The 24,285-nt window shown below is 38.3% G+C and overlaps 2 protein-coding genes across 3 annotated transcripts; one reads left to right on the top strand and one right to left on the bottom strand.

Annotated features, from left to right (window-relative positions):
* Positions 1 to 1,842: 1,842 nt before the first annotated feature.
* On the bottom strand, positions 1,843 to 16,629 carry LOC122083274 (actin-related protein 2/3 complex subunit 5A). The gene is made up of 5 exons (XM_042651022.1): positions 16,603 to 16,629; positions 10,212 to 10,335; positions 9,997 to 10,069; positions 9,792 to 9,892; positions 1,843 to 2,152 (listed from the first exon to the last, which is right to left on the bottom strand). The coding sequence occupies exons 2-5, from the start codon at positions 10,307 to 10,309 to the stop codon at positions 2,017 to 2,019; spliced, it is 408 nt and encodes a 135-aa protein (XP_042506956.1). The 5' UTR covers positions 10,310 to 10,335; positions 16,603 to 16,629; the 3' UTR covers positions 1,843 to 2,016.
* A 2,339-nt stretch (positions 16,630 to 18,968) lies between these two features.
* On the top strand, positions 18,969 to 21,202 carry LOC122083404 (serine/arginine repetitive matrix protein 1-like). 2 transcript variants are annotated; one of them, XM_042651203.1, is made up of 2 exons: positions 18,969 to 19,770; positions 19,873 to 21,202. In XM_042651203.1, the coding sequence occupies exons 1-2, from the start codon at positions 19,155 to 19,157 to the stop codon at positions 21,015 to 21,017; spliced, it is 1,761 nt and encodes a 586-aa protein (XP_042507137.1). In that variant the 5' UTR covers positions 18,969 to 19,154; the 3' UTR covers positions 21,018 to 21,202. The 2 variants fall into 2 exon arrangements, with proteins under 2 accessions (XP_042507137.1, XP_042507136.1); XM_042651202.1 differs by having other exon boundaries at positions 18,969 to 21,202.
* The last annotated feature ends 3,083 nt before the right edge of the window (positions 21,203 to 24,285 follow it).

The following is a 24,285-nucleotide window of genomic DNA, read 5'->3' as shown; positions in this document are numbered from 1 at the left end:
TATGTATGGAAAAGTGGAAAATTTTATTTAAGAATCTATCAAATGTACTGTTGGCAAATTCAACCCTCCAAGACCCAAGTGACAGATAAAATTAACAACTCATTTTAAACAAATATTTTTTTGTTATTGAGAAGTGGAGAAACCTTTTTCCTTATCATATGAGTAACATCAGATAATTTAAATTTTTTGATTGATTCCGATATGGAGATTGGGAATGTCTTAAAAAATGAATGTGAAAAGCTATGTTACCCAACCTATGCCTCCTATCACATGGTGGGTGGGTGGAATATCTCTGTTTAGTAATGGAGAGGAACCCTAGATACATATGCAGCCAGCCTATCACGTGGTGGGTCTTTGTATTCAAAGACATGTGCTATGTCTTCTTTAAACAGGAAAAGCTGCAACTCATCTCTCAACCCCACTTCGTCATGTCCCATTTAATTCCTCTTAAAAATTTAATGCACAGCTGCTGTTGTTCTTTCTCTGGACTTTTTCCACCTTTAATTGTATCACTCTTTACAAAACTGTAAGAGCTTAAAGGAAGATTCTGTCTTTAACACCCCCTTTAGTATAAAAGACCAGCCCCATTAGGGCCTATAAACGACACACTACATAGCAAGTCTAGAATTACCACATCACTAATCCATATGGCAGCATTAAGTGCTTTAGGGAATTCTTCCTTTTGGCCTTCTTTTTTTTTCCCAACTATGACTATATCTCTATCTCTTCTTCTTTCTCAAGCAATGATAGTTGCTAATATAAGTCAATCAGAGAGAATTTCCCAATGTTCATTTTTCACATTCACCTCCCAGGGTCACTCCTGCAAGTATCAAACGCAGGAGTGAAGATCTTGAAATGATATTTAGATCAAACACAGGAGTGAAGATCCTGAAATGATAATCTATCTAGATACAACCCACTTTCCTGCTCTATTTGAAAATTCAGTCATCGGAGGTCATTTAGTTGGGATAAGGCTAAATTGAGTCAAGAGTTATCGGAAAGTTGGATCTGGCTCTACCTGTCTACCGACACAAATACGGATCCTCACCAGTATTAGAGGCTGATAACTCTCTGTATTGGAGGGTGATATCATAGGCTCGATCTGATCCAAATGCTTAGTGGTATGTACAACCAAAGTCCCAGAGGACACTGTACTAGCTGGACCTGCAAACAGAAAAGATGTCAAGACTCCAATATGAGTCCAAGATCTCAAGTGATAATTATGATATTGGTTCAATTTGTTGGTGCAGGAAATCTACTGGTGCTACGGATAATATCCATCAAGAAATCTTTCACTTTTCCTAAATAAACAAAAGTACAAATCATAGGACCACAGGAAAAAGACTTACCAATCACACAATTCAATTCCTCAAGGAAGCTATTCTAGGCAGGCTAGTACACAACCAATCCCTTTAAAGGCAAGAACCAAATGTCCAGTAGAGGAAAGACAAGACAGAGTAATGGCCCAACAATATTGATGAGATGAATTATTGGATCCAGCATCATCCTTGTTCATGGTAGGAAGCTGTATCCATCTCTTTGTCACTATCACCTTTTCATTGATGAGCTCCAAAGATGATGTGATATAAGAAGTGTATCCGATATCAAAACAGGGTGAAACCCACACTGTTGCTCAGATCTCTAAAAATGAATTATTGAATGACCCACTAATATATGTAGTGCTTTAAACTCACTGGTACTGGGCTCCTTACTCTTTCTTCTGCAGCGTAGATGTGGGACTGGACCTGGGAGTTTAGTGTTAAAGTAGGAATATTAGGAACTCAGTGTTGAAGTAAAAATTACGATAAAATTGAACTCCAGCAATTATCAGGGAACCCAGTGTTGAAGTAAAAACTACATTTTTTATTAAAATCATTTCTACAAAATCATCAACCTTCAGACTGCAGTCTATTTGACACAAATAGGTGAAAGCTGTATGTAAAAGAGAGGGGTAAATGACTAAAAATGTTTTTGTTATCTACATTGTGTCTAAAAATCCTGAAGCTCATTCAAGTATCAAACTATGTTGACGGAGTCAGAAAGGGCACGCAATATGCAACCCAACCCAGCTTTCTCGGTCAGCTTTTCATGAATCCGGAGGCACTGGTCACATGTAGGACGGTCTCCAGTGGCCAAACCTCTATACAAGTACCTGCAAATTATTAAAATGATCGGAAATAGTTACTTCGCAAAATTACAGTTCACAAAAGAAGCAACCATCAGTAAACTAAAAAGAATGATGGAACATGAATGGTGTAGCTGAACCAAAGTAGTTAGGTATAAGTCTTATACTTGTTTTAGAAGAAGCAACCGTCAAACTACGAAAATATCAAGGTTATTTCTTTCTTATTTTCAGAGTCGCAGTAAAAAAAGTTCATTGTGTGTGCATGAAATGAATAAGTATACAAGCATTGGCATCGTGGATTTAAGGATCACGATCGGATTGGCTGTATTGGCTTTGTCATATTAAGATCAGTGTGGAACCAATACCAAGTTGGCTTTACGATCTCCCCAGATCTTAGTTGTAAAAGGCTTGGATACACCTGTTGAATTAGATCAGCCAAGGACGAAGAGAAGATGGACCAGCCAGCATAGGCCCAAGCCTAAATGATCCTTCATGGCTAGGCCAAGGATTAAAGTATCGGTATCTGTCGCTGTATCGGTCGGCCAAAATTAAGATAAGTTTCAAAGGGTATCATATCGTATTGGAGATACGCTAAAGATACACACATAAATGGATAGAAAACATTTTTTTAAACACTTTCGCATAAAAAATTTGTTAAAAAAAGCTATTGATAACATGCATTATGCATAAACACTAAATTGAGGGTATCGCACTAAGAATTCAAGGTTTGTAGTTGTCCCATAAATGTAAAATCCTTGTTCCCAACCTTGATTTCCACTTTAGTTAGAGAGAAATATGGCTGGCAGCAACTTTGGAACAAAAACCCCTCAAAAAATCGTATTTTTCTGAAAAATTACCCATTTTGGCCATTATATGATCGTAGCGCACTGTATCGGTACATACCGATACGTATCGATCGATACATACCGATACTCACCGATTGATACATACCGAAACATAGATTTCACCTCCATTTTATATTTTTCATAGAGTCGTATCAATGCATATCGTATCGTATCGATGTGTATCAATGGTGTATTGATGCATATCGGTATGTATCGTAGGATATATATCGATACGAAAGGATTTTAAAAATTCCATGTATTGTATCGGTGTGAATCGTATCGGTCGGCTAAATTTAAGATACGTATCGGAGGGTATCGTATTGGTATCGGAGATACTTTAAACCATGGGCTAGACTTAGGCCTAACACTACATATTAAGTTGTCCATGCATGGGGGGTTGTTAGAAGATCTTATCATTTGTTTCTACTACATGTTACTGGTAGTAGCTGAGTTGGCAAGGGACCTTCCCCTCAGGAAGCGTGTGGTTCTAAGTTCGACTCCTCTTACCAGCTTGGGGCCACTCACACGGGGGTGTTTAATGCTCTTCATTGCTTTCAGTGATAGTTGAATGGTTCTCATTCAACCCCGGTATGACCCGGTCCATGCGGTTGTGGCGTCAGTATGGGCCCGCGGGACTAGTCAGGCCGAAGGCTTGGATACCCGTCGTTAGCCAAAAAAGAAAAAATGTTACTAGTAGTTACTATTTTAATAGTTCTTTCTATTTTGTAACGTCTCTAGAAGTTTGATCTTAAATAAAGATTAGTTTCTAATTTAATATTGTACTATTTTGTAAGGGTATGCCTTCTCCACACAAGGGAGAATCCTAGTTGCTGTTATTAATAAAAAAGGGGCTGCTAATACACCCAATGATTTTGAAGTTGAAAAACTTAAGATTGGATTGAGCCTTATTTGCTGTGAGCAAGGTTTCAAAAGGGAATCGTGGATCAAGAATCAGTTGGAATCAGCCAGTATCAGCCGAAAACAGAGTAGAATCGACTGGATCAGTCACAGCCACTTCCAATCTGAATCGACCAATTCCCCAATCCAATTCCCGATTTTTAAAACCGTGGTTATGAGAGACAGATCCGGGGTTTGGAGACTCTATTCGTTGGTGAGAGATGGTCTGTCCTCCCAGTACTGATACATAAGAGACAGAACAGCATTCTATCCTCCCACTGTGACACAACAGAGAATCAGATCCAAACCTGGCCTGAACCAAAATGGGCCAGACCAGTCATAGGTCAAAATGTCCAGTCAATGGGTCCCCAAGTCAACCTGACCCGGCTTCTCATGTGCATGCCTAGCTGGCACATGTTAGCAGACCACAAATCCACACATTAGCATAAGTGACGCATGTTAACGGTTAGGTGGCCGGTGCATGTTAGCCCAACACATTTTAATAGGCCCGGGCTCATGATACCTTATGCAAGTTAATGGCACACGATAATGAACCCAAAACACCGTATTAAAACTGCTAAAAATTTGTCTAAGGCTACTGCTGAGAGGCCTTGGTCATATCTCTAATCTTATTCACTGATTCTGAAATCTTCATACCTGTGCCAACTGTTACTGTGGTGCTTTCTTGACCTTGTTTTGTTGCGGTTAGAAGGTCACTGATGATAAATTGCTGGATACATGTTGTTGTTGCATCTGAAGATTTTTGCCACAGATTAGTGCTTGCGGGTCTCTGTTTTGAGCCTCTACACTGTGATAATAAAGGTGTTGTCATGGCTCCTCTAGTTATCTGACCATGGTGAACTTTTATTGTTTCCCTGTTCAAAGCCTTCCTCTGATTGTATTGAGGGACTGACTTAATCTACGGTTGGACTACTTCTGTTGGTTACTAATTCTGATGTAACGTTGCTATTTCTATTCCTGTTGATCAGCAAAATTAAGGTAAAATATACCCTATTCTGGTCATCGATTGGTGGTAAGTTTTGAAGCCTTATTTGTTGGTTTATCTCTGCGGTTGGAGAAGTACAATTGGTTACTAATTATGTTGTTAGTTACTACTTACATGTGGGCATTGATTTATGCATTATGGCTATTGATTTACAATCGATTTTATGTATGATGTCCGTCTTATGAGTAGATAATCTATTGTTAATTTGGAGTTGAACTGCTGTGTCGATGCGTGGAAATTGTTTAGTTTCTAATTCTAAACTCATACTAATTAAGAGCTCTATCAAATCCAACCATTAGATAGGAGCCATACTTTGAAAGGTTGAAGGTCTTCAGGAGACCTAGTTATCTGATTAATTTGGTGCAAATCAGACGTGTCGTTTGGGAAATATCATCAGTTTATTTTTCTGGTTGTGTCCATATGTAATCTGCCAATGGGAGGATTCTGAAACCTGCTAAGATGTTAGCTTAAATCCACCACCTGTTGTCCTAAAACTCAGCCAATCTGGCAAGCATCGGCTGAGTTGATTAGGGAATGGCATGGACAATCTGATATCCAAGTCTACGTACTAAATCCTTGACTAGCATCCACCCTCCCATCTACTTCCATACACATCACGCAAATAACGTAGTTTGTAGTCACCATGACCTGGGACTGAATCCCACCTTTACATGGGGCGGATGTGGGCTGGGGGATATGGCTCTCTTTTTTCTTTTTTTGGGGTGGGTGGGGGGGGTGGGGGAGATAATAACAGACAAGGAGTAAGTTCATCCAATTAGATTAGAACATTTGTTGGTGGGAACCAGGAACCAAACTCTCTGTCTATGCAACAAAGAATGCATAGGCAAGGCTGCAAGAGGGAGAGGGAGAGAGAGAGAGAGAGAGATAAATATATTGTGAGTGGATTGCTCTATTACATAACTATATGCAATAAAGATTATACATATAAATATATAAAGATGCACATTTTAATCTAAGCAGAAGAATTCCAGACAAGAAAGCAGTTTTTTGAATATCATATACATTTCGATGTGTTAAATCAGAAGCTGCAAAAAGCATATTCCTGAACATAGCACTTCATTATATCCATCCTGCCGAGCCAAAGACCAAACCTGCAGGTTCAGTCCTTGCTTGCTTGTAAATAGGACTTAAACTAGACCTCAACATTCAATTTTAAAATTACTCCATGAAGCCCTCAGTGTGTTCTTATATCTCAGACCCAAACACAATGCAGATTCAAAAAATTGAATTCTGTCCTTAGGGTTGTCAATAAAGTCACATTGGATCAGATCACAATCTATCCAAAATGGCTGAAATAAGGGCATCATTCAGTCCTAGAGCACAGATAACTCAATCCATATCACATCCTCCTCAGACCATGCATACGAAGAGCTTCTTGAAAGGCCCTCAAAATCTTTTCTCCATTAGCTTCTTAAATGAGTCTTAACCTTCCTTTACCATAAGTTTCAACAAAGGTTATGACATACTCCATTCACTATTAGAAGAAGTTATGCAGAGTTACTCAATAGGGAGACCAAACAGAGGCCTATTATTAGACCTCCATTGAAGCTAGACCCAGATCAACCTTGTATGCAGAATAGTGCGCTGTATTTAGTATCCTCTCCATAAGGCCTAGATAGTAACAAGATAGACCATCTAAGCAGTAAATATTTAAGAATTCTTTGACAGTGTGGGTTACTTACAAAATTAACCATACCCTCTCTAGCTGGAAAGATGAAAAGATGGTTTACATTAAATCATTTCTCTGAGTACTTAGCCAAAAATATTGACATATATGACAGATTTTTTTATTATAAAATTAAAGACAATATGCCTCATGTAAATTACTTAGAGTTTCTATTTTAAAGGTCATCCTCATACTCTCTTTTGGTTGTTGCTTGAAGAGAATTAATATTGGTTTGTTGTTTCATTTTGTCATGTAGACTAAGTGAGATTAAACTTTTGCAAGGGAGATCCATTACTTCCAATTATTTGGGAAATGAGACCCCAACTACACTTCATCCATTTTTAAGCACTCTCAATAGAAAATCATTATCTCATTGTGAAGAGATTATAGCAGTGCTTACACCATTGATTACAAATTCTCCTAATGCCTGTTAGAGTTATGGTTGAAATCAATTTCCTTGAACTCAGACAAAATTAGCAACTTTAACTGAAAGATAATTCCATTGAAGCTTAAAGGGATAGGACAGATTTCTTGAAGATGCGTGGAGCATCCCAACATGCAAGGGAGAAAGAAAATCCCAATTCTCTTAGTAGTCTTGTGCTAGAACCATAGGTCTTGAGGCCCAGGAAACTTAAGAAGAACCTAAAATTTTAAATAACAAATCCAAAACAAGAAGCCACCAAGAAATCTCTTCTGATAAGCTAAAACTCAGGTTAATCCAGAATTCAGGATAAACACTGTTTTTAGAGTAACCAAACCACCTCTAGGGTTTGTTATAAAGTAAAGTAAGAGAAAAATAAACTAGCAGAATAAAGACGTAGTCCTGCTGAATTTCACATGAAAGAATAACTATCAGAATGACCAAATTGTTATAAGTTCCTCGAACAAGGGCTAGGTCTAGCCTCGGGGACATAAATCAGAATATGTACATCTTTGGATCTTCCTCCCTGTGGACTTGCTTGGCTAGGGTGTTGTTCAAGTATCTGAGATTCAAAAATATTCTATCCACTCCTTCCCTTATATGGGAAAGGATCAGATAGGGATGTTGCCACTATGCTCCCCTTTCCCATTGTCAAGGGTCTCCTAGACCAGTTAGCATCATACACAGACCAACAGCCATCCCAAGGAAGCCTACCTCATGTAGGAAAACTTGCAATGATACAGCGTCAACCCTGCAGTTAGGGATTTTCAAAACATAGATAAAAATTGGCCAACAAGGTTAAAATTTTTGTAGGCTAAAAGGACGGAGCTGAGACTGAAGAATACAGTTCCAGTTTTCAACTATAATAAAAATATAATAGAGTGAGTGACATCTGAAAACACAACTTACAATTATAAGAAAATAGGTCAATAGGTGAGAAAACTATATTTCTATAAGATCCATTTGTTTGCAGGTAAAAACAGCATAAAAGGGAAATTTTCAAGCAAAATCCAAACTTTATGTACTCATTTACCAGCAAATTTCCCTTCTGCATGGTTTTCACCCGGAAACAAACGGAGCCAAACTGTAATAAGGTTTTAGATTTGGGGTCTGGACTCAGGTTCATTAGGTATTTAAAGGCTGATACCAGAGCTGAATTTAGTTCACTTTGTGTTTAAGAACATGGCAGATGAGCATCAAAAGAGGGTGAATCTAGGGTAACACGGAAGAATAATAAGAGGTCCATTGACTCCATTCGCAGGTTCACAAAATGCTACTGCAATGAAGCTTAAGTATCGGACAAAGAAAGCACAAACAAGTTGTTACATAGAGGAGTAGGGTGCAGCCTTGGCCAATTATTTCACTTAGCTTCTAACAGAAACCATCTAAACTCTACCAAGGCTTAACGCCTCTAGAAAAACTACATCTTAGCAATCCACCTTAACATTTTCGTTTTCCTTTTTCTTTTCTTTTCTTTTCTTTTATCTTTGGGGCAGGAAGTTTTCTCCTGCACCCCAAGGAGATAGCTCAGTTGGTAAGTACCAACATTTCACAATTACGAGGTCATGAGTTCAGCTCTCCTTTGGGGCCTACCTATTAAAAAAAGAACTTCTCCTGTACTACGTGGTTCCGCAGATTTCTCCTTCATAGATAAGAATTGCAAGCTATCTTTGGAGCTTTCAATAATTAGACACTCTAGATACTTGGTTCTTGTCACTTGGGACTTCGACAGTCTAGGTACTGTTTTATTTCTTAACAAATGTTATTGCAGTGAGAAGGGAAAGGAGGGGGCTGTAGTGTTACTAAACACACTAATGAAGAGTAAAGAAGTAGCAATGGACACAACAACCACTTAACTTTTACTTCGTACAGCATTTCAAGAGAACTGGAAAAGTGGTAAAACCCAACCAACTGTGAATGCACTCAACGATCAAACAAGAACAACACTTCATTGTTTACATGTCCAAAAGTTGAAAATGAAAATCTTAGTGGTGGCACACTGATTTCAAAGGCCTTGGTGACTACAACAGGTCAAAAGGGGAGGGGAGGGGGTGGGGGATGGAGGTATTTTTATATTAAGGAGGTGTTATCACATATTGACAACAACAAAACCTCTATATGCAATTGAACCCAAGACATAAGACAATAAAACCTATGTAAAGAGAAAAAAAGAAATATTATCAATGTGCCAAAGTAGAAAAAGGCAGCAGAAATTACGATGAATAACGATAATATTATGGTGGCTGAGTGTGAAACTTCAGAAAGAGTTTTAAAAATTAATAAATAAATAACAAAGTCAATAGCCCCATATCGTAGAACCCCAACTAGTTGTACCAATTTTAGGGGTATTCAGAGTCAGACTCAAGTCATCAACTAAGGACACCTACTGAGCCTAGTAGTGCTCGACTTATTCATGACTCACTCGATCCATGCTCAAGAAGCCTGGGAGATGCTTTCATACACTGCCTTGACCAACTAAGTTGGAACTAAGACCATATTTTGCCCCTGGTAGAAGGATGGCATTGCTTTATAAATATATATGGAATGAAAAAATAGGATTTACCATGCAAAGCAGAATGAATCACAGGTTTAGAAGTTGATACACACTAGCCTCCAAGTATGTAAATCGATTACCCTCCCCTTACCCCACTACGTGATAACCCAATTAGTAGTTGGAAACAAAACCAACCTCTCAAAATAAAACAATAAACAGATGACCACCACCAAAAATGAAAAATTCTAATAACTGATCAAAACTAAATAAGGGTACAAAGCATGAAACAAAAAGAGTAGGAAAAGAGCAGGCTCACTTCATGAGAATGTCATAGTACTCAGGATCCAATGCAGAGAACATCCCATCAACATCTTTTATAGCCATCATAGCACGATGCACCACAATCCAATTCGCAGACTGAAATTAAAAATTAAATTCCCTTTTATCAAAAATCGAACCATTGAAAAAATTATAATTTTAGTCGGAAGTAAATGAAAAAATGAAGAAATAACGAATGGTACTTTGCATCTTTCATCTTTGGTCTTCGGGGGTGCGCCTTCAAGAGCCGTTTTGAGGGCCTCAACTGGTTTGGACCTGGTGCAAGGATCAATCTAAGGTTTCAGAAAGAGGAAAAAAAAAAAATTATATAAGTAAAAATTTTCAACAATTCCTGCAACAAAAGAAATAGGAGAAGTTAATAGAGGGGAAAGATAGGGAGAACAGCTAGTGATCATACTGTTTGAGTAAGCTTTCGATCTTGCGAGACTTGTGTTCAATTCTAACGATGATTCCCTCTGTATTGTTTGCCTCCACAAACCCTTCTTGCCTGGCCATCTCTCTCTCTCTCTCTCTCTCTCTCTCTGCCCCTTTCTTTTCAGGTGGAAGAAGACAAAGAACGAATCCAGTCCAATTCGGAAAGTGTCTATGTTGTCCGGAGACTGGACCATCGGCTCTCCAGGTTCAAGGAATCGAAATCGGCCGGAATCGGTTAAAAGCCTAAAAAAACAAGTTGAATCGGCCGGTTTTTGAGTATTCCGGAATCTGGATTGCGATTCAGATCGACCAATTCAAATGGATCAACCATGGAAGCATTTAATCATGTTTCCAGCCAACTTCGGACTAACTCAGGATGGGCTTATGGTATTTTTGTGTCAGGGATATTTTTATTATGATTGAATTAGATTATATGATGATAGGGAACAACTTAGTCACAGAATTAAAGTAGTATAAATGAAGTGGAAATGAGCGTCTGTAGTGTTATGTGATCATTGTATTCCTCTATGATGTATAGTGCAGAATGTTGGACAATTGGAAAGCGTAATATAAATATGTTGAGTGTGGAAAAGATAAAAATGTTGAAATAGATGTGCAACAAAAACCTGAGAGAGAGTGAGGAATGACCAGTTTACAGCTAATTTGGAAGTTGCTCCAATTCAGGATAAGTTCAGAGAATGTTGGTTATGATGGTTTAGACATGTTCAAAGGAAGACTTTGGATACCTCAGTACAGAGGAGTGACTAGATTCAGATGGATGGAGCTAAAAGAGCTAGGGATAGGTAAAAAACAACCATTGATAAGTGGGTAAAAAAAGACGTACAAAAGATAGATCTTCACCCTAATATGGCATCTAATTGAACTGCCTAGAGGGCAAAGATCCATGTTGCCGATTGGTCGTAAATGGGATATCCCAGAGTTTTTTTTTTTTTTTTTTTTTAACATAAATCTATGTAACTGGCCCATTTAGTTAGGATAAATCAAAAGTGTATTCCGGGGCTTTCAAAGGCTGCCCAATTAGGATGGAAAATCAAGGAAATATGGTTGTCTCAACAACTGCTGCAATTGTTCCCTAAACCAGTCAACATTGTGTGGCCGTTGAAAAAAAAAAAAAAAAAAAGGTGTTTAGCATCTCATCATAACAAAACTTAGGCAACTCTAGACTGGTCTTCTACTTGCTCATTCTTTAACTTCGATTAATTTCCACTATACTCCTCAAACATGCAATGGCTACTGATTTCCTGGCAACAAGAGCCTCAAAGTTGAAAATAAGTTTGGTGAAATCCAACCACCCACTCTCTTGTAAACCCCTTTTTTTTTTTCTGGGCTGAAAATTTTCCCAAGCCACTTTCATAGAAGTAAAGCTTAGTTTCAATTCAAAAAAAAATAAAAAATAAAAAATAAAAAAAAATCCAATAATATTTGGATGCAAAGAAAAAAAAAGTTGATTACTTCACTTTCACTCAATCTGCTTCTAACCAAACGGTATTAAAGTGGAGGAAACACTCATGATGTTGGTAATTATATAGATAAGAATGTATGGTTTGGTTGGTAATGATCATTAAAGGCTTTATTCTTAGGAAGCACTTTTCCAAAACATTCATTACACACAAATACATGGCTTTAATTTATCTACATTGTCTAATAAAGGGAAAGAAAGCAAAGTTAGGTTACACTAACGGGATAACTCAATTGGGAAGGACCAATACTTCAAGATTAAGAAAGTTAAATTTGGCAACCTCCAAGGGGGATATATAGCTCAATTCGCAAAGACAAACACTTCAAGATGAAGAAAGTTAAATTTGCCAACCTCCAAGGGGGTATATAGCTCAATTGGCAAATACCAACACTTCAAGAAAGTAAAATTTGGTAACCTTAAGGGAATAGTTAAATTGGCAAGAACCAACATTTCAAGAAAGTAAAATTTGGTAACCCCAAGGGATATTCAATTGGCAAGGACCAATAGTTGAAGATTAAGAGTTCAAAAGTTGAAGTTGGGACCTATCTATCAAAAAATATGGTAAAGTTTGATGAAATAAGATAGAATTATATAAATTGGAGCAACTCTTTGTAGAAACATGACCCTAAAATAATACAGAAAATGAATGGAAAAACAATAACAAGCAATCACACAATGTACATAAATTACTTCCTGGGTGAAATAAGATCATATTTCACTGTCAATGGAGAAAAGGGTTTCAACACTCGTCCTCAGTCCTCACACCTATCTCAGCTTGCTTATAGAGAAAGAAAACCTAGTGCTACAAGTTAGGTCCCGGCTGACACTGAGAGGGGGTGAATCAGTGTGTCCAAAAACTTTCCCTCAGCTGGTTTTTTACCAAGTCACTAGCTGATGTGGCTTACTCTCAATCACAGTCTACTGATGTTGCCCAAAGCTACTATGTGAACTATTGGTAACTCTCACTGCTGAACGAAGTTACTCACATAATATGTATTGCTGCTGAGAGTTGATCCAGACCCCACACGACAATGACTGTCACATACATAGTCGTATGCACATCCACACTGCACCACCAACTGGTCAGGTCTACCAGATGTACACACCCATCCTGCAGACACACACTCTAATCCACAATACAATACTAGCATGCACAATCACAACATAAGAAATACGTGCTTTGGCCAGTTGCCTACATGCACGGAGTAATGCCCACTGTCGAGCTCAGCATTTACTCAATACTAATTATGACTGCACCCACAGCCAAGGGAACACGTTCCCAGTTTCCACCCTTGACTTACAAAGGCTAAGTCTTCACCTCAATTTTTCAGAATAACCTGAGAGGCGACACCCATGGCAGATATGTTTAGATAGTGGTAACTACCAAGGAACACACTGTCCCTATGTCCAGCACCCACTGAACACCAATTACATAGATAAGGTTGGGCTTATAACTATGCCCTACAATGATATCTCACATAGCATAGGTCTATGGCAATATAACCTAGCTAAGCATACAATGGAAGTACAGTAAATCAAAAGCGCACTCAATGAGTGTAGAATAACTTACAACTCTGTAATGTCTCTGATCACTGGTTTCCGAAGATGGGATCGAGAACTCTGATAGTCCACTAGAATCTTCAATCTCCCCTAAGTTAATGAAGAAATTTGAATCTTCAAGTGCATTTTAGAATCCAAATTAGTCTGTGTCTGAAACACTCTGGCAGTGAGTGTGTCATACAGATACTTTTCCTCTTTTTCTTTTCTTTCCTTTCATTTCCTTTCATTTTCTTTTCCTTTGTTTTCTTTTTCTTTCCTCCTTTGTGGAAGGTCACCCTAGCTTCATCAAGGCACACCACCTCTCATCTTCTTTCTTCTTTCTTTCCACTTCCTCTCTTCCTTTGTTAGAACCCTAATGGCTCAACAATGGCTCACACAAGCATAAATGGGCTTCTTCTCTCTTTTCCCTTTCTTCTTTCTCCTTCTCTTTTCTCTTCCCTTTTCTTGGCTACCACCAATGAAGCTTGCTGCCTTGTCTTCCAACAGCTTCTCAAGTCTCTAATGGAGGCTATGGATCAAGTACAAGAGACTATAGGTTTTGCATTCAAAGCCTAAGCCTTCTTTGAGCTTCAACTCAAATATTCGGCCACTTCTGCAACTCCCCTCTTTGTTTTCTTCCCTTAGGCATGTAGAGCTCGGAGAGATGAAGAATCTTCAACTTGAATCACCCAAATCCAAGTTAAAATGAGAGAGATATGACCATTTGAAGTTAGAGTAATGAGATAGGCCTGAAATAAAATCTTAGTAGGGGTGGCGTAAGCTACACCGGCGGCGCGTGCAATAGGGGCGAAATATGACTGTAGATCTCATATAAAAGATCTTATAATCTAATCCGTCTGATTAAACCAACGGACAATAGATCCAAACCATTAGATTTGAATCTTGATGATGTCATCATGACGTAGGAGCTGACATGTCAGAAGTGTTGTCGACCACGAATTGGCTATATCAGCGTATATTCCCGATCTATGTCGGCTTAACTCATAAAGGAGAATCATTTATAGACCATTAGATCTGGATCTATAAGATCTACTTGACCCAGATCTAAGGGATTAGAATCTAAGTTTCGGTGATGATGCACATGCGACACACACTAGTCAATGCAATATGGTGTAGCGCCAGACCATCATATCTAATACACTCCACCAATGAGAAGCCTCGGATAAGCATCTTCAACGCAAGCTCTTGTACGAACCGTCAGATCGGAATCTGATCGACGTGACTCAATCTCAGCCGTGTATTAAGGATCCCTCTGATTCTCTTATATGCACATAAGCCCCTGTTTCTATAAACTTTAATGCCAAAAACACTAATCAACTCAGACCTTTTAAAACCTTGAAATTGCACAAAAGCCCCTGAAATTTCAAAATTAAAATCCAAAAAATCCACCCAACACTGAGAGCATCTATTGATTTTCTAGTTCGGATTTTCGAACCGGCTTCACGAAAACACTTATAACTTTTTCATACGATATCCGATAGAGATGAAACGAAGTGCGTTGGAACCATAACTAGACGTTCTACGACTTTCCAGAAGACTTAATCATTTGACTCAGTCATATAAAAATACCAAAATGCCCCTAGACTTTTCCAATGACGCAACTTTCTCATACGGAATCGAAACACGATGAAATCTGAACCGTTGGAAAGATTGAAATTTTGTCGTATTGTTACATGGAGAACATTTCCTTTAAAAATTCATCTTCAATGCCGTAACTGCCATCAACTGTCACAAATGCCGTAACTTCTTCATACGGAATCAGAATGTGACGAAATCAAATGCACTAGACTCGGTAAATTACAATCTATCTTTTTCATGAAGAACCAATCTTTCAAAAATTTCATTTTCAATACCGAAAATGCCCCCGAGCATAAATAGGCCAATTTTTTTAGTTTTGACCCAAAAACCCGCACCACCTATTAATGATGTATTAAACCACTCCATGTATACCAAGCGGTTCTATTATCTCATTGGTGACACTGGACACTGCCATTTCATCATTTTTATCCATGTCACCCAAACTGACCACGTCATTACCACCACGTGGCCAGGTTACCAACAAGGGCAACTATAAAACAACACTACAAATATATAGCGAAACCCTATATGAAAAATTTACAGAAATACCCATAAAACTTTAGAAAATCTAAAATTTGTCCCACTTTTGCCATAAATAGAATTAAAAACATCGTATCCCCAACAATCTCCTATAATGATGTTGAGTTCACTCAAGTCTTGTATCATAGTCGGCTAATTGATCTGGCCCAAAATCATGCCCATAGTTCATAAAGGCAACCCACAACAATGTCACAGGACATCCACAGAAACAATGCATATTACTATAAATCAATTGATTCAAAACATTTGAGTTGTCACATCTCCACAAAAAAAACCAGGCAAATGGAAGACGATTCTAACCAGACTCAGTCTTGGTTTCTCAACCTCAACCTATGAAATTAACTTAATTTTCTTAATTAACACAGTATGTAACATGGTTTAGGTTGGGTGCATTTCAAGTTTGGATTGGGTTTTGTTAAGTTTGTCTCGAATTCTTGACTCGTTTCGAAGATTGACCCGCTCCAACATATTTTAGTGGCGATCAGAATGGGAAGTTTTTCTGAGATTTGTGATGGATCGGCCCAACCCCGGTTCGATTGGATCGACCGGGACTCAATGGATTGACCCGCAACTTGGAGTATATAATGTATTGTTGTCTTGTTGAGCAAATCATTATAATTTGGGGGTTTTTTCGAGTTAGGGTTTCAGGGCAAGTTTTCTCGCCGTTTCTTGGGTATAATCTCTCTTCTGCATAGTAAAACATCTTCTTCTTCGCCCGAAGACGTAGCACACCACACCGATGTATGAACCTCGTTAAATCTCTGTGTTGTGCGAATCTATTGCCTGTTTATTTTAGTATTTTCTTGGTGTTTGCTCTAATAGATTTCAATACTGTTACAAAACTTATTAATCAAATGCATGAAGTCTCCCCACAACTCTCTCTTAAAAACATCAAGAAGTTAATCACGGATATGTAAATGGAAAATGGAGCAACCCAGGAATGAACTAATGCTTTGGACTAGATTGGTATTGGTTGGAGGAATGAAGAGGAATCATAATAAGCTTAGCTTAAAGAATCTAATCCAAAGTTGCAAGAAATAGATAGAAAAACGCATACGTGCCTATGGGTTTGTGTATCTCTAATATTATACTACTATTAGCACAAATTAAAAAAGAATCAACTCCCTTGTTCACAAGTCTTCCCTAATTCCTACGCTACTTTCGGTCACAAAAATTCTTCACGTAAAGGAGGATGCATGGATATATACCTTGTCACCTCTCTCTCTCTCTCTCTCTCTCTCTCTCTCTTGACACTCCACAAGTTCTAAAGTTGTCCACATATATATATATATATATATATATACCATATATATCCTATGAGGACCGAGAGGATGGGTACAGAATTCTCCGGAGTGGCCAACTACAAGAGCACAACTAATTACTTATGGGTGTCTTTCAAATCTTTACAATAAACCATTTGTACTAATTATCTCCCTCTTTCTTAGTGGGTGGTCTTCCCCTTTAGAATACTTTAAGGTTATTGGTAGGGGCATCAGAACATTCTAGGGCAAGATAGAATCAAAGCTGATCCTGATCCATAAAATGGTCCTTCTGTATTAGAGGACCAAAACCCTCTGTGGGGGGAGGTGATTGTCAACAAATAAAACTCTCTCTCAATTACATAGGAATGTATGATTAATATCTGATAGCCTTGGCTTAGGTTTATGCATATACACCAGCTGAGTTGACACTTGGGTGCATCTCATAGGCACCTCTCCCTCCCCCCCCCCCCTTCCCCTTTTTGTTATTTTCCTTTTTTGATGAATTCAAATATATACATATTAAAAGAAAAGTGAAACAATATAATGCCACATAGAAGGGCTAGAACCTAAGAAAGGCCAAATGAAAAAATGGATTAAACCCTAGATTAGGGAAGCAACCAAAATATAAGGGGAGGGGAAAAAAAAAAAAGATACAACAAAACCCATGGGAGAAGAAATAGAAATCACAAGGAAAGTAAGCGGAAGATGAAAACAACGATTATGTGGTTTGACCATAGCCTACACCCACAAGGAGGTCGAAAGGCATTTACATTTTTTCTTTTATTTTCTGTATATGGATTCTCCATGCTAGATGGATATATATACATATACATCTTCATCCACCAACCTAACCTCTTCTCCCTGATATGGGTTATGACCCTATACAACTCAACAATAACTATTTCGAATTCAAAACCAAAAAGAATTTTCATTTAAAAAAAAAAAAGAATAAACCTAGAAGGATTTTGATCTCCAAGGAATTAGAGTTTAGATAGCGAATCCCTAATATTGTATGACATGACTATGACCTTAAAATTCTATCACTTTGAATTGCTGGTTGTAATCTCTCTCTCTCTCAATATATATATATATATATATAAATAGATTTTACTTATCAAATGTATGCATGCCATGTGTTTTAACAATGGTCCCTCTATCGGATAACTTACCACAAGAGCATCTAACATTCTTTCTTCTCAAAAATACATTTCAAAGATGCACCTTAAAAATGTAGAGAAAGGGAGGAAAAGCGTTTTCTCCAAGCACACCCACTTTGAGAACTAATGCCCCCAAAAAAGAATGCGTAGGCACCCAAAAGAAGAATCCAGACCACATCTCACGCTACTTGACTGTCCCCCCATCTTTTTCCCATATCCCAAGTTTGTCCCTCTTTCATATATTTATGACTCAATCACACACTAATTACCTATATAATTAATAAGCTATTCTTTGTTCCTCATATGTACTATTAAGAACAAAATATTATCTATAACCCCAACAATGACCAAAGTGGTTTGTATCACAGTGGTTCATTTCGGAGATGATTAATAACAATGATTCAAAGCACTTCTTTATACATTATTTCGAAAACCTAAGGACTTAATCATATGGAACAAAGGGTGGGAGATCAAGAAAATTTTGGGAACAAAGAGTGATCTGGATTTAGTACATATCACATTCAAGATCTATTTTTTTTGATAAAATGGTAAAAACTTCTAATGTTTTCCCTCCAACTTTTTTACGAAGAGTTGAAGATCAAGAAATGCTACCAAGTGTACTCCTATTTTGCAAGATATTGCTCCATATAAGGCTATGTGAACACAAAAGGTTTTCTCTTCAGTGCAGTCCATGGTTTTAGAAATCGGATTGAAATCGGTCACTTCAACTCAAAATGAATTGAACCCTAATTGTGATTATGCCGAATCCTATAATTCTCATTTGAATCGGTCATGAATGTACATAGATCTTCATTTATGGGTTTTTCCTTCTTTTAATCAGTAAAATAGTAGAAAATTGATGAACTTATTGTTATTATTATTATTTTTTATAACAAGATTTACAAGTTTTTTTTATTGAAAAAAAAAAATTCTTCTTATCAATTCCAATTTCTAGGGTTATAACTAGTTCCAAATTGATTCTGATCAGATTTTGAATCGAAATCCATGGCAGACAAAGGAAGTGATATTGTGTGTTTTGATTTTCTTCCTCCAGTAATCCTGTAATCCAACATTTATTAAAAAAAAGAAAAATAATGGAGGCAAGAGGTTATTTGTGTCATTTTGATTCCAAACGGTAAAAACAAGGAACCAAAGCTGCAAAGCAAAGCAAAGCAAAGCTTGAATCTGCTCTCTCATCTCTTCTCAAACTTTCCTCTCTGCTTTTCCATTTTCCTTAAACCTTAAGTCTTCTTTATCATTTCTCTTCATCATCTCTTCACTCATTCGTCTGTGAGAAAGCAAAGCTTCAATACCCAAAACGAATAAGAAGAGCTTGTCTCTCTTCTTCAATGGAGGATGCAAAAGATTTCAGCAAATCCCAACGGCTAGTTTCAGACATGGGCTATCCAATGCTACAAACCCAACCAAACCCAAGTAAGTTCTACTGGCATTTCCTGGGTAAATCTGTTCTTGTTACAGTTTTGCTCGTTATTCTTCCCCTTTTCCCTTCTCAAGCTCCTGAGTTCCTAAACCAATCTGTTCTCACCAGAAGCTGGGAGCTTTTTCATCTTTTATTCGTTGGTATTGCTGTATCTTATGGCCTGTTCAGCCGTAGAAATGTTGAAACAGAGAAGGAAAACCAATCAAAAATCGATACTGCACAAAATTATGTCTCTAGAATTCTTCAGGTATCGTCGGTTTTTGACGATGATGTCGATGGCCAATTTGGGTCTGATGAAAAGGTTCAAACTTGGAATTCTTGTTACTTTAGAGGGGAACCCATGATTGTAGTTGAGCAAGAAAGTCCAGTTGATGATGAACAGAGAAGCACCGTTACTAAGATCAGTAACAAACCTCTGCTTTTGCCTGTTCGGAGCTTGAAGTCGAGGGTTTCAGACTCAGATGCTTCTGAATTCTCTAGAGAACCCCGTGGGTTCTCTAGTTCTCTTAGTAGGTCCAGTTCTGGTTCCAGAAGTTCTTCTAATGGTTCTTTCAAAACTAGGAATGGGGATATTGGGGCTGTGGATCTAGACGGGTTCTCTAGTTCTCTTAGTAGGTCCAGTTCTGGTTCCAGAAGTTCTTCTAATGGTTCTTTCAAAACTAGGAATGGGGATATTGGGGCTGTGGATCCTCTAGATTTGGAGGAGAGATTGCAGGAAAATGTAGTCCTTCCTTCCCCAATTCCTTGGAGATCGAGATCTGGAAGGATGGAAATGAAAGAGGAATCTGAAGGTGTTACCCCTCCTCCTTATTCTCTTCCTCCCTCAGCTGATGAAGCTGAAATCGACAGGGACAGGCTCCGCTTTCGATCTTTTCGATCTGTGTCATGGACAGCTCGGACTAATTCGACATCACCCTCACCTAGGAAACTCTCTCCTTCACCTTCTCTTTCACCAGAATTGCGAGCCAAGAACGTGGAAGATTCAGGAAGGAAGAAGAGTTATTACACATCGTGTCCCCCTCCTCCCCCTCCACCGCCTCCCCCCACTTACCGTAAATCTCCACTGATCACATCGAATTCTAATCCAGTTAGTAATGGGTATTCTTCTGGGAATATGGTAATGAAGAAAAGTTTCAAAGATGAATTGGAGGATTTGAGTAAGAGCAATAGAGTGGACATCAGGAACAAAAGAGATCCTAGCCTGGACACCTTAAGGGAAGAAGTGAAATCAAGAGTCCATACCGAAGCGATGGCCAAATCCGTTCGAACAGTTAGAGCGAGTGAACCCAATGTAGAGGCCAGGAAAGCAAGAGAATACAGCGGAGAGCGGCTGGAGGACAAAAAAGGGAAGAGATGGAAGGAGGTTGAAGCAATGTTCATGACAAAAACTGGAAGAAGAGCAGGAGGGTTCGATCAGTGGCAGATGAGCACTGAGAAACCTAGTCCAGAGAGTCCCTGCCCAATGCCAAAGTCACCCCTTTCCAAGTATCAGATTGAAGAGAAGAAAGAATCCTATGACAAGGTTATCGTGGAAGCTGATGAAGACTCGGATGGTGAGACTGAGGCTGATGCCGATGCTGATTATGATGACACTCAAGGAAGCTTAGACACTGAGGAAGCTGTATCCAACACTGGCACTGATGCAGGGGTTGATAGTGAGGTTGATAAGAAGGCAGCCGAGTTCATAGCCAAGTTTAGAGAGCAGATCAGGCTTCAAAGGATTGAGTCAATCAAGAGAGCAAGTGGGAAAGTCAGTAATAGAGCCTCTTAGCAGTAAACCCAATACTTTGTTCTGCTTCCAAATAATTCAAGGAAGATGGATTTGTAGTCGGCATTTCTCTTCTGTTTCTTTTCCTGTTTATCTTTTCATTTTCTCACTTGAGTATCAAAGTGTTTTTGGATTAAAAATCTGGTATATTGGCATATGGAAATCTGCATGTCTTACAGCCTGTGAAACCAGCAGTGTCATTGGAGAAGTGTTGCTGTAGTTGTTCTTCATTTTCTTGAAGCTGGCAGCCTCAATGCCTTAATATCTTTGTACTTAAATTAAACCACATCTTTTTTTTTTTACAAAGCATGTGGTGGCTTATTAAGTTGCCCTCTTTCAAAAGAGACTGTTTAAATGACTCTGTGAAGATGTTGTGAATGTGAATGTCTACGTAGTAGGCATCTTCAGCTAAAAAAAATTATCTACTTTGATTAAAAGTTAGATCTCTACTGTTATAAAACTGCTAACCTGTTTGCTTTCTGGTTACAATAGGAGGAAGGGATCCCCCTTCCTGGCATAGGGATGGATACATTCAAGAGGATCATAGAGCATCACAATTCATGAGGACCCCATGGATCATACACTGAGTTGTCCCAGCTATCAACTTATCACAATAGACAATAAGATTAGTAGTGCATCACATACATGAGGTTTAAAGATACTACGTGAGCAAAACCAACCGTATTTCCGACAAAAGAACTTGTAATTCCTTCAATTACTTGTAGTCATCCATCAAAAGGGAGGGAAGCAAAGAGATTAGTTCTACCAATTCTCTTGTACATCTAACGAAAATGATTAAGGCTATGTTTGGTATGTATTCTCGGAATTGATTATAAGTGTAGAACACATCATGAAACCTGATTATTCTTTATTTTCTCTCTTCAGGATGTGTTCTAGACCCAAAACCTATTCTGAAAATACATACCAAACACAGCCTAAATAAAAGGATCTATCCATCAATGAAAATAAGATCAATTGTATATAATTCTCAAAGGACCAATGACTATCCTAACTGCACAAGTTAATAAACCATAATAAGTCATCCATGCACAAACCTGGGTAAGCAAGACACATCATTCAGAAACCAAACCAAACCAAACCAACCCAAACTAAACTAAACAGAACCTCATCAGAAATTGAGTTGCATTAGTAATTATTGGCATAGATACAAGCTATGTTATAATCCACACAAAACTGATGTGAATCACTGAATCTCCATGGAAGGGAGAGAGAGAGAGAGAGAGAGAGAGAGAGTAGTCTGAAAGTAGAGATTTGTAGAAAATGAAAGGGTAAAAGGGAAGGATCCGGCTCCTCTCCATAGAGTGAAGAGAGTCCGGTGAGTCATCCAACAGCTGGGAGGACCTGGACACGCATCCCCAGTCTCCGGAGAGAATCGTTTTTTACCAAACCAGATATTTGTCCAAATTTAAGTGGTGGGGTTACGATTTGAACTCTGAACCAGAGATATGCCTTGGTTATCCAGCATTTGCCATTTTCGGTGGGACAAAGCTAAAAGGTCCAGAGAAGAAAAAGCTGGTAACAAGATACTAAATACAAGAGCACAAACTAGTAATCTTACTCATGTGGGGTTTGTTTCCTCTGTTTTTGGACACAAGGTTTAAACAACCAGAAATGAGCATGGGACTAAGAGCTGGTAACAAAAGACTAGACATAAGAGCACAAACTAGTAATCTTAGTCATGTGGGTTTGCTCCCTCTCTTTCTGGACACAAGCCTTTAAAAACCAGAATTGAACATGGGATTGGTCTCAATCTCAGAATAGGTTGCAGGAATACCCAATTCCCAATTGGAGACCTGCTTCTTGCGAGATAATGCTGCAAAGCATCCGTGGATCTGTGCATACATGAATGGCTGGGATTTTCATCTTCATGATCCAATGTGGGCGTTGGGATAGCATTTCTCCATGAACATGGATCTGAAACTTGTCTCCTCCAACTTTACAACTGACCGTTGACTTGCTTTCCTTCTCCGAAAATGATTGGTTAATTCATTGTTTCAAACAGTTCATAGGCACAAGGGACCCTCTTAGATTTCTTAATGCTAAAGTAAAAAAGCGAACGTAGTAGGCTGAAAACATTCATCATAAAAGAGAGGACGAGATGGCAGACACATGCAACCCTTCAAGAACAACCACAATATTTTACCCAAAAAAACAGAACTACCACAATATCATGTAAAAAATTCCATCGCATAAAAAAAACCTGTAGTGCTAGCCTTTCACCATTCATCCATTTTAAAGTAATGAGGAATTGTCACGCCGCTCCCCTGAACTATAACTAAATATCAAGTTTTCCAGGTTTTTTAAAATATTTCACTCTCTTCCCCCCTAAATCAAAAGATCCTATTAATCATTCTTAGGCATTAAAAATTGCTCTTAAGTGACTGTTTTTTATTTATAATTCCCAAAATACCCCCATTCCTTTAGGTAATATATTTTATCATTACGGATTTAAGTTAAACATGGTATTAACATCAGGGGAAAGTGTAAAGTGCCGGGGAGTACAATTTACGTGCATGTGCGAGGGCCATGGAAGCACATGAGGAAGGATTAATAGAATAGTCATTTTTTCTCCATGTGTATCTTGGTACAAGAACCACACTCCTTCACAAAAAACATTTTCCCTAAGACCCTAAATATTTAATGGAGAAAAATGAAAAAAATTAAAAAGGGTGAGAAAATTGAATTTATTTCCCACAAACTATCACAATTATGAGTGTTTGAATAAGTGAGGTGGGAAACTTACGAGATAAGTTATTTTATATAATATATTGTTGTGCGTTGATGTGGCACTTAACTTTTTCCATCCCACTAACTTCCAAAGTCCTACCATGAAATTGTTATTTAATATAATATATTGTTGTCTGATTATATGGCACATAACTTTTCCCACCCCACTCTCTTTATCTTTTTCCTCCTCTTTTTTTTTTGCTACTAACGGGTATTCAGGCCTTCGTCCTAACTAGTCCCGCGGCCCCATACTGACCCCACAACCGTATGGACTAGATCATATCGGGGTTGGATGAGAATCATTCAACTTTCACTGAAAGAAGTGAAGAGCACTAAACACCCCCGTGTAAATGGCCCAAGGTGTGCCTAGTGGGTGTCGAACTTAAGACGTTCGAGTTTACGGCTCGTACCAAGATCTCTTTCCTGCTCTTATTTCCTCTATTTCTCATGGAGCTCCACTCCATTTTCGTTTCCTCTCTTTCATAGAATTTCGACCCACTATGAATTGCATATTATATTATTT

The sequence above is a fragment of the Macadamia integrifolia genome, chromosome 7 (genome assembly GCF_013358625.1).
Source record: "Macadamia integrifolia cultivar HAES 741 chromosome 7, SCU_Mint_v3, whole genome shotgun sequence".
Classification (NCBI taxonomy): Eukaryota; Viridiplantae; Streptophyta; class Magnoliopsida; order Proteales; family Proteaceae; genus Macadamia; species Macadamia integrifolia.
This window is presented reverse-complemented; position numbering and strand designations above follow the sequence as displayed.

Bases quoted from the DNA above. Each gene is read 5' to 3' on its own strand.
- LOC122083274 (XM_042651022.1), bottom strand. From the start codon at position 10,309: ATGGCCAGGCAAGAAGGGTTTGTGGAGGCAAACAATACAGAGGGAATC. The intron at 10,070-10,211 runs GTATGATCACTA...TCCTTGCACCAG, and splicing joins ATCGAAAGCTTACTCAAACA to GTCCAAACCAGTTGAGGCCC. The intron at 9,893-9,996 runs GTACCATTCGTT...TTTTAATTTCAG, and splicing joins CCAAAGATGAAAGATGCAAA to TCTGCGAATTGGATTGTGGT.
- LOC122083404 (XM_042651202.1), top strand. From the start codon at position 19,155: ATGGAGGATGCAAAAGATTTCAGCAAATCCCAACGGCTAGTTTCAGAC.